The sequence below is a fragment of the Gymnodraco acuticeps genome, unplaced genomic scaffold (genome assembly GCF_902827175.1).
Source record: "Gymnodraco acuticeps unplaced genomic scaffold, fGymAcu1.1, whole genome shotgun sequence".
Taxonomy (NCBI): Eukaryota; Metazoa; Chordata; class Actinopteri; order Perciformes; family Bathydraconidae; genus Gymnodraco; species Gymnodraco acuticeps.
Genome location: NW_022990587.1, coordinates 96,356 through 110,111, shown reverse-complemented (window position 1 = coordinate 110,111; position 13,756 = coordinate 96,356). Strand labels below are relative to the sequence as shown.

The following is a 13,756-nucleotide window of genomic DNA, read 5'->3' as shown; positions in this document are numbered from 1 at the left end:
AAATATATGTATTTATAATGTTTAAAGAATCAGAACAAACATCGCCATTCTCTAAATTGTCTAATAACTAAAAAACACTTTGTTTGCTCACTGATATGGAAAATAAAAACGTTGTTACATGTAAGTGAAACTTAAAATAATGTGAAACTTAAAAATGACTTTAGAAAAAGATGTTTAATTGCAAAAATATGGATGATTTAGGAGAGGAGCTAAAGAATAACAAATATAGCTGATGAGACTGAAAGAGAACAACACATATCCAACAAAATCACTTTATTGTCACAACTCAATTACATCATATTAAAATAATTAAGTACGGTTTCCAGTAACACCAAAACATATTGGTATTTTATTAGCATTTTTCAATTATCAACTTGTCCTTTTTTGTAATTAAAACAGTAATTAAAACAGAAGAAAAGGGAATCAAAAAAAGATGAATACAGAACGCATCATGGATTTTGCTCAACATAACTATCAAACACGACATGCAACAGAAGGAAGGTACATGTTATTAAAAACTTAATCAAACATAAAACATTCATATATAAGAGCTGGTATTCATTGCCATTCCATCGCATTCAGGAAAATTACTAAGTACATTTCAAAAGTTTGCTAAAAAAAATCTCCCTATCATAAAGTATAATTAAACTTTGTTTGGGTATGTACAACTATGTTTGGCTTAATGATGGTTGAAATAGGATGATGTTTTTTTCGTTTTCACTTCATGTTCAATTGGAAATGGCATAAAATGATGAGCTGCTTGTTTGACTGTGTGTTTGGACCCCGGGAAGAATGCTCATGCTAGTGCTATGGGATCCTATAAAGAATAAGTATACTAATTTAATAATTAATAAACTGTTATTTTGTTATCGCATGTTTTTCAAGACAAAATAAACACAAAAAGCATTTGTATAAACGTCAATCTTAAGTATGTAATAAAGTATTACTACACGAAGATTCATGTGTGCTGCAATAATTATTCGCACCAATGCTCTAGTGGACAGAGGTCAATCACTGACATTTTATGTCAAATAAAAAACAGTGGTCAGTGATGTTTTTGGCCAATTAAAAAAAGTTGAATGAATACATTTGGTGCCAATTCTAAATGAAATTATTTACAGCTGGTCAAATGTTCTGGAAGTGTAAGATATCATTTTTGTATGATAACATGTAATGCTATCTTTTGCATGACAATTAGCTAAATGTTGGCATGTTAGCATCGTAACAATAAAATATGTGCACGCTAAATGTAATGTACTAATTGTCATACTGCTCAACTGGACATATACATTGTTATTGTCACTTTGGCCTCAGCCTTTTCTCCTTCAATCAGCATGTCAATGTAATCTGGAGTGGTCAGAGGGTTAGGGCTCAGGGCGATCTCTTGCAGACGAGTTAAAGAGTGAGATGACTGATCCATGAGGGACACTATCATCTCTTGGAGGTGATCGATCTCCTCCTCTCGACTCTCAATCAACTCCTGAACACTCATTTTTTCTTTCGCAGCTTTATTGTTCTTGACTTTAAAGGTCCCATGGTCATTTCTACTTGTGAAGATCAGATTAAAATATTCTCTTACACTACTGATCATAATTCCATTGTTGAGGTCGACTAGAATAGATTCACATTGTTCTAAACTCACAATGGTTTCTCAAACAGCATCTCTGTATAGTCTGTGTATTCACTCTCTGTCCTACACGGCTTGTTGGAGCTCCTGCCCCCCCCCCCCCCCTCCCTATGAGCCCACTGTGCTCTGATTGCGTGGGGTCTGGGGCCGTGTTGGGGGGAGGTTGGGGGGCTCGCTGCTCCGCCCTTTGAGGCTCGAGGAGCGGACAGTGTGAGCTGGGTTACTGGTGTCGTTTTCCTGGTTGCTGCGTGGGGTCTGCGAGACAGCAAGACAGCGAGACGGCGCGAAACTCATCCTGAACTCATCCTGAGCACACTCACAGCCGAAGTAAAAACAATAAGTGTGGCTTGATATTGAGAAAGAAAAAGGTTTATAACGCTGTGAGAATGGGTCTGCAGAGAGAATGTATCCGCCATCACAACTCGTCTATTACCAATGTTCAGGGAGCTCTATGGAAGTCAATGGGACTCCCTGATAGTTGAAAATGTACGCTAAAGGTCCCCCACTGCGTTTGATAGTGACGCCAAGGGATCCTGGTGTGTGAGGAGCTCCACGGACCATGGGGTCGTCGTTACGTCACTTGGTTCCCGGAAGAAAAAAAAGTCAAAAAAAAATGTCCAACGAGGCGTTCTGGGGCAGCATAGACAGGTATATTCTGTGTTAGAGTTTTTCTCGCTACAGGGTTTGTGACTGCAGACCGTTTACATGCAGAAAAAGCTACATAACACACAAGGGGACGGGTAAGAACCGGAAAAGCAGGACATGGGACCTTTAAGCTCTTCCAGTGTATGCTTATCTTTTTATACTTTTACATAGTCCCTGATGAGAAAGCTTTTGGTTGTCATTTTAGCCAAAGCATTGAAGAACTTCTCCATACTTTTGATGCCCATCTTCCAAAACATTTCGTCAAAGTCATCATCATCCTCATCTTCCTCATCAGAATTCTCCTCACAGGCCCGATCACTGCTGCTTCTGTTGTCTGCAAACAACGCTGAGTTGTTGAATGTGAAGTGAACTGGAAGACCTAGGTAATCTTTTGGACATGGAATCCCAGACTTCTTTATTGTCTCAAGAACAGGTGGCTGCTTGCCATCTGCAAAGGTGACCAGCATCTGGATATTCTCTGCCACGTCTTTGCCAAAGATGGAGAGCACAGACTCAAACACATATCGTTGTGTGGCTGTTAGTCGGGCAAGAGAGGCCTGGGTGACAACACACACCGCATCAATCTCACTGACTCCATTCACAGAAGTAAAAAGCCTCCTGATTTGTTCTGTGATCTCCTTGTCTCTTTTTATTCCTCTCGTACCTCCAAAGCCTGGAGTATCAATGATGGTCAGAGAGAAAGGGGTTTTAAAGCCCTCTTGGTGGTTGATGTTGTACACAGTGACTTCAGAGGTCTGGCTCTCAGCTTGAGATCTCGACTGATCCTCGACAACTAACTTGAATCTGAAATCGTCCTCCCACTCTACACCAACGATGTAGTTGATGAGTCCATTGATCAGAGTGGACTTTCCAGATCCAGTTGCTCCAACAAGCATTATTGCGAGATTTGACATCATACTTTCTTTGCCAAAGTTGTACCTCCGGCATCCTTCGATGTTCAGATCTTCTTCTGTCAGAGGCAGTTTGTAAACTGAGGGAGATTCAGAGTTGATCCTCTTGCTTTTACTTTTGAGGGATTCTGCAAGACGTGCAGGTGAGACGACTTCATTGGCTGGCCCGGCACCTACTGGTGTCTCTGCCCTGCATCTGGACCTGAACTCTGTGATAGGACTCAGGCCGCTCACTGGGACTTCTTCAGCTCTGGATGCTGTCTCTTGTTTCCAGCCGTTCTCTCCTCTGACACAGGACTCAACAGAGGTGATGTCCTCACCTCCAAATCTGGGAAAAGCTGAGAGGTACGGTTCATAATTTCCCTGCGAGGTGAAGTCAGAAAGCAAAGCCTGCTTTGCTTTCTGAAGATCATTTTCTAAGATAACAATCTTGTTGATTTCTCTCTCCTTACAGTCCATCCACTCGTTCAGGTCCTTGCTGTTGAAAGGAGAAGAACATGTCTTCCTCAGTTCCTCTGCGAGCACAGCTTCTTCTTCTCCTCCTCCTCGGATTGATGGAAGTTTATTTGCCAGGGTTTGTTGGAATTCCAGTTTGAACTGAGAGCACTTCTGTTTGAAGGTTTTGAGTTTTTCTCCAATCTGTGGGAACTGCTGTGCAGTTTTGGTTCTCAGTGCATCGTTGAACCTCATTTCCAGGTCACTGAAGTCCTCCAGGACACTCTGACATTCTTCAACTAATCCTATACTTATCTGACGGACAAGTTTAGCGGCAGTAGAATCTAAACATGTCAGAGGCAACAGCCAGACCTTCACTGGTACTGCGTATTCCCCGTTGGCTCCCAGCAGCTTTGGCAGACTTTGGTACACCTCTACTGCCTCCTGAAAGGTTGTAGGAGGTTTCGGAACGAAAAAGTCTCCATAGAATCTGCAGGACAGTTTCTCATCATTTGCTTTGTCCTTGTCTTCGATTTTCAGCGAGCCTTCACCCTCTATTGACAGGCAGGGAATGTTCTTGATCATCACCTTCAAGTTGCCCTGAATGTCTCGATGGTTCTCGTTGACAGACACCTCACGGTCAAAGACAAAGAAGGCTTGAGCGCCATAAAGGATACCTGTGACTACATGTGTTGCTATTCCTTGATCAAACACAAACTGATGTTTCTTAACATCCCCAAGATGATTCATGGACAGTTCTTTGAGCGTTGTGGTAGCTTGGTACTTCAGAGTTACTCTAGCATGATTTTTGGAAGTCTTGCCATCGTTCAGGTATTTGGCTGATCCTCCAACCTCTACCAGTCCACCCAAGAAACTCGCCTTCAGAGATGCTTCAACATTTAGTGCTGAAGATTTATCCTTAAATGATTCAGATGCAACCATCTCAAAGTCACTGCTAGGTTTTGGTCTTTTTCTTGTATATTTTTCCAGGTCATCACAGTCCCACAGTTTCACATCTGTAAAAAAGAAAGGAAGACATCCAACTACCTTTTATTGCAGGATAGTAAGGCTTCATTTTTTTTAACACAAAATAAAGTTTAAATTAAGTTTAATTTTAAAAGGTTAGTAATTAAAAATGATAGTTATTCACACGTCATGAGGTGTCTATCTGATAGTGCTGTGGCAAAATTGTGCTTGAGTCATTTCATAGGCATTTAATTGGAGGCTTACTCTAATTTTCATTTGAATTGCCTCTCTAAAAATAAGACAATAAAACAAAAGTGTGTCTCTCCGTATTGCCAGAGCAGCCTTTAACTCATATTTTCTCAAAAAATAGGAACACCTATGTTTTTTTTAAAACTCGAGAGTCACAGCTTTATTGAGCCATATATACTGGATCAGACCACAACCTGATAAGGCTTGTACCCATGTAAAAACCTAGTATTTTGTCTTTTTAAACAAGGACCATGCATCAAATATATTAATCTGAAAAGGAGAAGATATGATTTATAACAGATATTTAGATTATACGTTTTGCACATTTTTTGTTGTTCAAATGCATTTAATAACTATAATGGATTCTTACCAGGGACCAGGGAATCCTGGCGGCAGTCGTACAGCATCCCTAGGCTGAATCGCCGGCCGAGTGCTGCCACTTTTATTTTTGTGTTGACTTCAGAATCCATCTCTTAGTCTTGTCTAGAGAAACAGAACATATGTTTAGTGAACTTACCTCAGTTTTTTTATGTTTGCTCCTCTGAAGGCGAACATTAAATACAATATATTGTTTTTGGTTGAAACCTTAGAATGCAAATGTTATTAGTTTAATGTTTTCCATTTTAAAGACTGTTTGATAGCCTTTTGTTTAAAAATATCCTGAAACAAACCAATTACTACATGCAACAAATTAAACATTTTGTTATCAATTGTACGTCAGTGTGGTTTTAAAGAAACTAAATTGATTTGTCTGGTTAATGTATGCATCCCATCATTTAAAAAATAAAGCACTTATATTATAAAAAGTTTAAATTAATGTTAAATAATTATAGTTTTTCATCAGAACAAGCTGTTTGCAAAGCATTGATATATTATCAACTTAACAACAAAAAGTGAGCAAAGTGTTTATTAATACAGGAGACACAGAGCAATGAGTTTTATACCCAAAACACTGCGAGAGCTAGTAATACATCTCTTTTTGTTTGTCCATGTGAGCGAGCTCTCTCACATTACAGACAGCTAATACATTTTGTTTATACAAATATTGATAGTAAGTAAAGCTTTAAAGGTCACCTATTATGCAAAGTGCACTTTATGATGTATTTTATACATAAATGTGTCCCCGGTGTGTAAGGAGACGCACAAAGTGAAAATAAAACCCTCTCTCTTTTCCCCTTACCCAAATCCCTACAAACAGGAGTACAACAGAGCTTATCCAGATTTGCTGCGTCATGACGCATTACTCGAATGTGGGCTGCATTTACATTGAACTCCTGGCAACATTCCACTCACGGCCCTATCGTCCCCCGTATACAGTCGTCTAGCTGAATCCCCTCCCGCAGCTGTGTGTCTGTGTATTCAGCAGGATGTCTACGAAAGTGACTTAGAGTAAAGTTGTTATAAAATACATATAATGGCACTGTTCTAGCGGTAAACACTGAATAAAGAACATGTCAAGCTATGTGCTGTATCAGAAACAATGCGGGACGTGTTTTGGGAGTAATATGGTCTGTGTTTACATTAGCAAGCATCGCTAACACTCAGAGCTAACCTTTACTGGAGAGAATATATGTAACGTAATGTCCTTGTGTTAAACCCGCAAGAGAGAAAGCGTTTGAGCTCCATACTGTTTCAGAAATAATGTTGATGTGGTTTGGAACATGATATGGCGTTTAATCACGGCAGCGTTTACAGCCTTCTCTTCATAGAGCTCACCGATTACATGAGGACCCTCGCTTATAAACCAAGCCTTCTCATTTTTGGACAGTCTCAGTATCCCTATATTATTGGAAGCAACAAAGGAGGATCTTGACAGAAAGATAACCAAACAGGAGGTATTATAGCATGCTTATCTTCAGGGAAAGCCCCAGGACCTGATGGTTTTTCAAATAGATTTTTTCAAAACATTTACTAATAAACTAATAGACACTCTTTTAGACATGTTTAATCACTCCATTAATAGTGGAAAACTCAATTTGTAAAATACTTAGATCTAAAGATTAGACAACATTTTTTCACTAAATTACGACGTATTGCTTAAGGAGGTAGCGAGGGACCTGGGCCCCGTCTCAGGTCGGTTAAACGAAATCCTTGCGTCCCTCACTTGCGTCGTTTCCCTGCGACTAGTCCCTCCCACCAGGGAAGCATGGAGAGACGCAAGGAAACACGAGAAGCAGGGAAATGAGTTTTAAGAGCAATGGGACGTCCTTTCCTCCGTAGCGTCACGTGAAGCGACGTCCGTTTGTGATGACGCTGCACAGCTGATCGTCTGACAGCAGCTCTGTCCCCGTTGTTTCCACAAACACCCCTCCGCCTCTGTTAGTACACATTTACTGACACACACATTTGTATCATCTGTTGTAGACCCAAATAAATAAAATAAGAACTAATTCTCAAAAAAGATAAACGCCATTCTTAAAATGTATTTAAACGAACAATAGTTGGATTAATATTGATTAGAGTGCACAATAGAAATAAAATAATTGAGAGAAGAAAGAGAGATATGTTATCTATCAAAACCCAGTTAGATGAACATTCATTGGATTGCACACTTTGTGTGTTTGTGTGGATATGTAGCACATTAACATTTCAATAGCACTTAATGACTGAATGGAAATGACAATAAATGAAAATGTAAAACGAAAAAAGCGATCATGAAAATGTTTCCAACAAATGAATAAAATGATTTTTGACCACTTTGTTGTTCAGATATATCACATATTTGTAACTAAATGAAACATGAATTGAAACAAAACACGGTATAAACTGAGGAGTGAGTCCCGTGAGGTTCATGTGTTTTCTTCACTCTGCTCTCATGTCAAGAAGCATCAGATCAGTGCATGCACTGCCTCGTCCAATCAGTGAGCGATACACTGTAAGGGGGCGGGGCGAGTGTCTGAGGATTTCATCGGAGGATGGTCTGGTGGTTCCTCGGTTATCGCTCCTCGCTCCTCGATCCTCGCTCCTCCGGCAGAAATAAGATCCATGGGACGGTACTCAAGATGGCGCAGACAAATCAACTTCCGGTGAGACCGAGGACCGAGGAGCGAGGAAATGAAAATAGTCGACCTGAGACGGGGCCCTGGACAGATGGATGCAGTTGCCCATCTCCCTGATTGGTCGTGTGAATTGCATTAAGATGACTGTCTAAATTCCTTTACTTATTTCAAACCCTTCCCACATTTGTACATAATAATTTTTTCAAGAAATTGGAGAGAATGATATCTGCATTTATCTGGAAGAAAAGGGTTCCTAGAATTAAGATCAGAACTCTTTACAACACATACCAGCATGGAGGATTAAAAGCTTCCATATGTTCAGCGTTGTTATTGGGCTGCTCAGTGCAGGACATTATGGATCTGGCAGACAGAACTAGCTAACCCTCCTGCTTGGAAACATTTAGAGCAGTGCCAATCATTAGACGTGCCGCTGGCTGGCATCCCTTTTATTCGGTCGTTCCATACTCTGAAGAATGGTACTGATAATCCTATTATGAATCAAACAGCTAGAATATGGTCTGATATACAGAAACATCTCAATAGTGTTATTGTACTACACTGCAATACTCCCTTCCATACCAACCCTGCTTTGCCATGTGCACTTAGAGATGGGATAACCAAGATGTGGCACACCCAGGGAATCAAAACATTTGGGGACCTCTACGAGAATAACTTACTTATGACCTTTGGACAGCTGTGTAATTCCTTCAGCCTCCCAACTACTAATTTCTTCAAATATTTGCAAGTCAGACCCTTTTTAAGCACACTTCATGGGGGAAACTCCACTCCCTTAAAGTCTCTCCTAATTGACAATGTTCTAAAAGGAGTTAAACACCCGAGGTATACTTTCCTTGACATATAACCGCATTATGGCCTTTACAGAGGTTAAACCCCTGAATTATAGGACCAAGTGGGAGCAAGACCTGAGTTGTACATTTGGAGACTTCAAATGGGAGTCATTATGTGAGGAGACCCTCCCTTTCTCATTCAACAGCCAACATAAACTTTTGCAGTTTAACATTATTCACAGAACCTACTTTACACCAAAAATACTTCATAGGATGAATTAATCTATTTCAGATCTTTGCTCTAGAAGTACTACAGAGACAGACAGCCTAATTCACATTTTCTGGGATTGTGATAAATGAAAGCACTACTGGGGGTCAATATGGGAGATTCTTAAAGAGATTTCTGGGTTTGAGATTCCTTGTACACCCAATTTAGCCCTGTTAGGTGACATTTCTGACATCCCTTCACACAAAAGCAATGAAGTGTGCCTAATCAAACTGGCCATGATTGCTGGCCACAAATGTATTGCTCTATTATGGAAGAGTGCAGAACCCCTTCAACTACAGAAACCATTCAAATATTAAACTATTCAGCCTTTTCAGCAATTTATGGGAAACTTTCAACTTTTTCAAAATATTTCATACTTTTTGAAATATTCAGCTTTTTAAACTATTTTTTTAACATTGAAGTCAATGGGAGATGCCTTCAAATCCTGTTTTCCTACACCTTGCTCCAAATGCTACTCCTTCCACATACTTTCAGCCAGACACTTCATTCCAACTTTCAAATGATCACAAGACCTTCAGCAATTCCTATTCAGATTTTTGATATCTTTTAAACTTTTTGAGATATTGAACTTAGTTTGGAGCTTAGCAGAGAGCCCTTTTTCAGATTTTAACATTTGAGTTGATGGAGCAGCTCGTTAACTCTAGAGTGCTTTGATCTCAAAACAGAGTGCAGCAGTGCTTGAAATTCTCCCCCAAAAATGTTTTAAACTTGCCATAATTCCCAAACCCTACACTCCCCCTAGGTTGGAAAATAAAAACAAATTAAGAAAAAAAATTCAACAAAATGCCTCTTGAGGGCATGAAGAGAGAAAAAGTCCAGCTAGCTCCCAATGGATTCCCATGTTAAATTGTTCTGGATCTTTCTTCAGAGCAGAGAGAAGTACACTTTAGACAAACTGCTCCCATCTCCACATTTTACACACAAAACCCAAAAAAAACAACATATTTCAGTTCATTGGGGTTCCCTGATGCTCACGGTCTGCTCTTTTTTTTTATAGGAGCCATAGTTTTTGAACAGGTGGCAAAATTGTCAGATATAATCCTCAATGCATTCTTATGGGACTCAGTGCTGCAGATGGTTGTCATGGTGTTGCTGGGCAGATTGGAGCCACACACACACACACACACACACACACACACACACACACACACACACACACACACACACACACACACACACACACACACACACACACACACACACACACACACACAGACACACACATACTCTCTCTCTCACACACACAGACACACACATACACTCTCTCTCACACACAGACACACTCTTTTTCTGAATTTTCAGCTAAATTCAGTCACAAATGTTCAGCATTCACACACATTTTCTGCAGGAAATACATTTTCTAGTTATTGTTGTCATAATTGTTTTGTCATCTTTTTTGTATTTCTTTTTTATATAGCACCTGCAATTATACTCTGTATTCTCTCCTGTTATTGTGTTATGTGTGGGAAAAAACAATAACTAAAGTGTTAAAAAATAAAATAATAAATGTCTTACTGAAATACATTTATTTACAGAAATATCTAAGAACTAAGGGTTAAAATCTCTTTAGAAATGGATAGTTTATCTTCTTTGATAGCATCTGCCAAGGAAATATAATGAATTCCTCATTTGTTTAGGTCCTTAAAAGCAAAGACAATTTAATTGCATGGAAAACAAAAAGGTTATCCCAGTTGGAGGGGACACGGATGTCTGAATTAGAAGGAGCACATTTATACACGTCACATGTAGGTGCAAGGATAATTTGAAAAAGCTTTGACTTCACAAACTCCAGGTATTACATAACATGGTTTTTGGCTAACGCTTTTTATTACTTACGCTACCTACAGTACAGAGTAATTTGGGGTGAGGGATCCAGCCCAAGGATACTTCGACATGTTGACTGCAGTGAGTGTGATAGCGGGATTGAACCAGCAATATCCTGATTTCTAGATCAGCAAAATAAACCACTGAACTAAAGCTTCTAAAACCACAAATAGTATTTAAATCGACTATGTGTTAGTCCCCATCTCAGAAAAAAAAGTGAATTCTCAATTTAAAGTGCAACTGTTCTCTTTAAACATCCGATTAAAGGTCTAATGCCTGAATTTATGCATCACAATTGTTGAGATATTTTAGCACGTAATACATTTCAGTAGTTAAATGCTTTATATATAATAATCAAAATGCAAAAGAAGCCATTTCAAAACATTTTTAAATGTTGTTTAATAAATGATATTATTGTAATGTATGTACATACCCTGCTGAAATTGAGTTCTTGAAGGATGTGCAGTTGCACACAGCATTACTTCAGTTTAAATCATATTTACAGTCTTTGGATAAAAAGTTATTTGTTATAAACAAGAAGCTGCAGAACTCATGATTTCACGGTAAAGATAAACGGCATGCATCAGCTCATTAACAAACAGCATTAGGTGTACTTACCTAGAGATGTGTGTGATCCTCTGAGGCAGTGCTGCAGTTTCACCGGTTATATTGTCTCTGAGAGAGAAACGCCCCCAGATCTTTATTCATTAGCAGGAGGCGGAACTGAGGAGAACCTGGATGATTTCCAAGAAATTACCTGCAGAATATTGCAACACGTCCACACCGTCCGTATGCGTTTGTGATAGGATAAATGTCAAAAACGCAGGATAAATGTTACAGGATTTTAAAAAATGAAATGTTTTTAGTAGAAGACAGTTCAAATAAAAATAAAACTTTGTCAATATTTTACAAGATTGTACATTTTTGAAACCTTGTATCCAAAGACTCTAGGTCTCAAAGTCGGAGCAGATGACCTGATTGATATCGCCAACATTTGTATTACTAAAAAACTAAACTAAAGTTTAGTAACATTTGTTATGCAAACTCTCAAACAAGGAGCATTTTGAACTGAAAATGTTGTGATTTTAAAGAACTTCATCTGCTTGTAGAAGTTATTGATAAAGCATATGTAAAAGAACCTTGGGTGTGCGTGTCAACCTTGGGTGTGAGTGACAACCTTGGGTGTGCGTGACAACCTTGGGTGTGCGTGTCAACCTTGGGTGTGCGTGACAACCTTGGGTGTGAGTGACAACCTTGGGTGTGCGTGACAACCTTGGGTGTGCGTGACAACCTTGGGTGTGCGTGACAACCTTGGGTGTGCGTGACAACCTTGGGATCTCGTGACCTGAAGAAGTGAATTATTACCCTTTCGGTTTTCCAGGCCTTCTGTTTTCCTTGTACTCCAGCCAACCTGCCATTTGAGCCCTGAGTTTCACTCACATTTTTTAAATTGCTAAGCTTGCGCTCTTCTGTGGAACGCTGTGTTTGCCGCTAACAGGAAATACTTATTTAAAGGCTTAAGAATTGTTGGCAAATACATAAACAGGGATAAACTTGGTTTACTGTTATGATCATTTTAGTTTGGTGCAAGAATTATTTTTTGGGTGCCCATACATAACTTTAAAGAAGCAGCCGTAACTGTATGTTTCACCTACGTAAGTGATATTTGCACGGAACGTGTATACCAAGTAGACTTAACAAAGTATCTCGGGGCTTTTGTCTTAAAAGCCACAAGGAGATGGCCATTTTTCATTTAGTGTGTTTCTTTTGTGTGTTGTTTGCCCTTTTTAGGATTTGAAATCAATCTTAAGTGGCTTCAGACCATTTTGGACAAAGGTCTACCAGCTTGCAACATAAGACAACATTTCTGCTCAAAATATGATCTTGTGCTATATTAAGGTGAGGAGTAACATTTGTTATGGGGTTTCTCTGGAAGTGTTTCCTTGTACGATGTGAGGGTCTAAGGACAGAGGGTCTAAGGACAGAGGGTATAAGGACAGAGGGTATAAGGACAGAGGGTCTATGGACAGAGGGTCTAAGGACAGAGGGTCTATGGACAGAGGGTCTAAGGACAGAGGGTCTAAGGACAGAGGGTCTAAGGACAGAGGGTCTATGGACAAAGGGTCTAAGGACAGAGGGTCTATGGACAGAGGGTCTAAGGACAGAGGGTCTATGGACAGAGGGTCTAAGGACAGAGGGTCTATGGACAGAGGGTCTAAGGACAGAGGGTCTGAGGACAGAGGGTCTGAGGACAGAGGGTATGAGGACAGAGGGTCTGAGGACAGAGAGTCTGAGGACCGAGGGTCTAAGGACAGAGGGTGTCGTATTGTCATACTGATATTCTGTACAAACTGTGAAGTCCACTGAGACAAATGTAACATTTGTGATATTTGGCTATATAAATAAACATTGATTGATTGATTGATTGATTATGCAAACTCTCAAACAAGGAGCATTTTGAACTAAAAATGTTGTGATTTTAAAGAACATCATCTGCTGGTAGAAGTTATTGATAAAGAATATGTAAAAGAACCTTGAGTGTGCGTGACCTGAAGAAGTGAACTCTTACACTTTTGTTTTTCCAGGCCTTTTGTTTTCCTTGTACTCCAGCCAACCTGCCATTTGAGCCCTGAGTTTCACTCACTTTTTTTTTTTTTTTTTTCAGAAAATGATAAAAGTAGGGTAGACATGTGGATATTATCCGACTGAACAAAACTTGCATTTATCTAACAGGTTCGTTTTCCACTGACCTTATTTCGAGCTATTTTCCTAAATCCTATGGAGAACTCCCATTGCTTTTTTGTCGAGGGAAACCGAGCGCAGCTTACTTCTGGGTTTTCGAATGCGTCACTGCCACACTCAGTTGATGCGATTTCATTGGATTGTGAGGGAAGCCAGCCGCCTCTGGCTTCCCTTGGCATGGCCCTGACCAATCACAGGTTGGCAGGGGCATGACGTGAGCCTTGTCTGATTGGTCAATCCCTCCATTTTTTTTCACCAAGGGAAACCAGATTCGGCTGGCC

General features: G+C 39.7%; 1 protein-coding gene across 2 annotated transcripts; it reads right to left on the bottom strand.

Annotated features, from left to right (window-relative positions):
• Nucleotides 1-258: 258 nt before the first annotated feature.
• Nucleotides 259-11,364, bottom strand: LOC117554151 (neoverrucotoxin subunit alpha-like). 2 transcript variants are annotated; one of them, XM_034228408.1, is made up of 4 exons: nt 11,352-11,364; nt 11,167-11,239; nt 5,204-5,316; nt 259-4,661 (listed from the first exon to the last, which is right to left on the bottom strand). In XM_034228408.1, exons 3-4 carry the CDS (start codon nt 5,301-5,303, stop codon nt 2,428-2,430), a joined length of 2,334 nt encoding a protein of 777 aa, XP_034084299.1. In that variant the 5' UTR covers nt 5,304-5,316; nt 11,167-11,239; nt 11,352-11,364; the 3' UTR covers nt 259-2,427. The 2 variants fall into 2 exon arrangements, with proteins under 2 accessions (XP_034084299.1, XP_034084301.1); XM_034228410.1 differs by having other exon boundaries at nt 259-4,634.
• Nucleotides 11,365-13,756: the final 2,392 nt, after the last annotated feature.

Coding starts and splice junctions, on each gene's coding strand:
- LOC117554151 (XM_034228408.1), bottom strand. CDS start 5,303: ATGGATTCTGAAGTCAACACAAAAATAAAAGTGGCAGCACTCGGCCGG. Junction 4,662..5,203: donor CCAGGATTCCCTGGTCCCTG/GTAAGAATCCAT, acceptor AATAAAAGGTAG/TTGGATGTCTTCCTTTCTTT.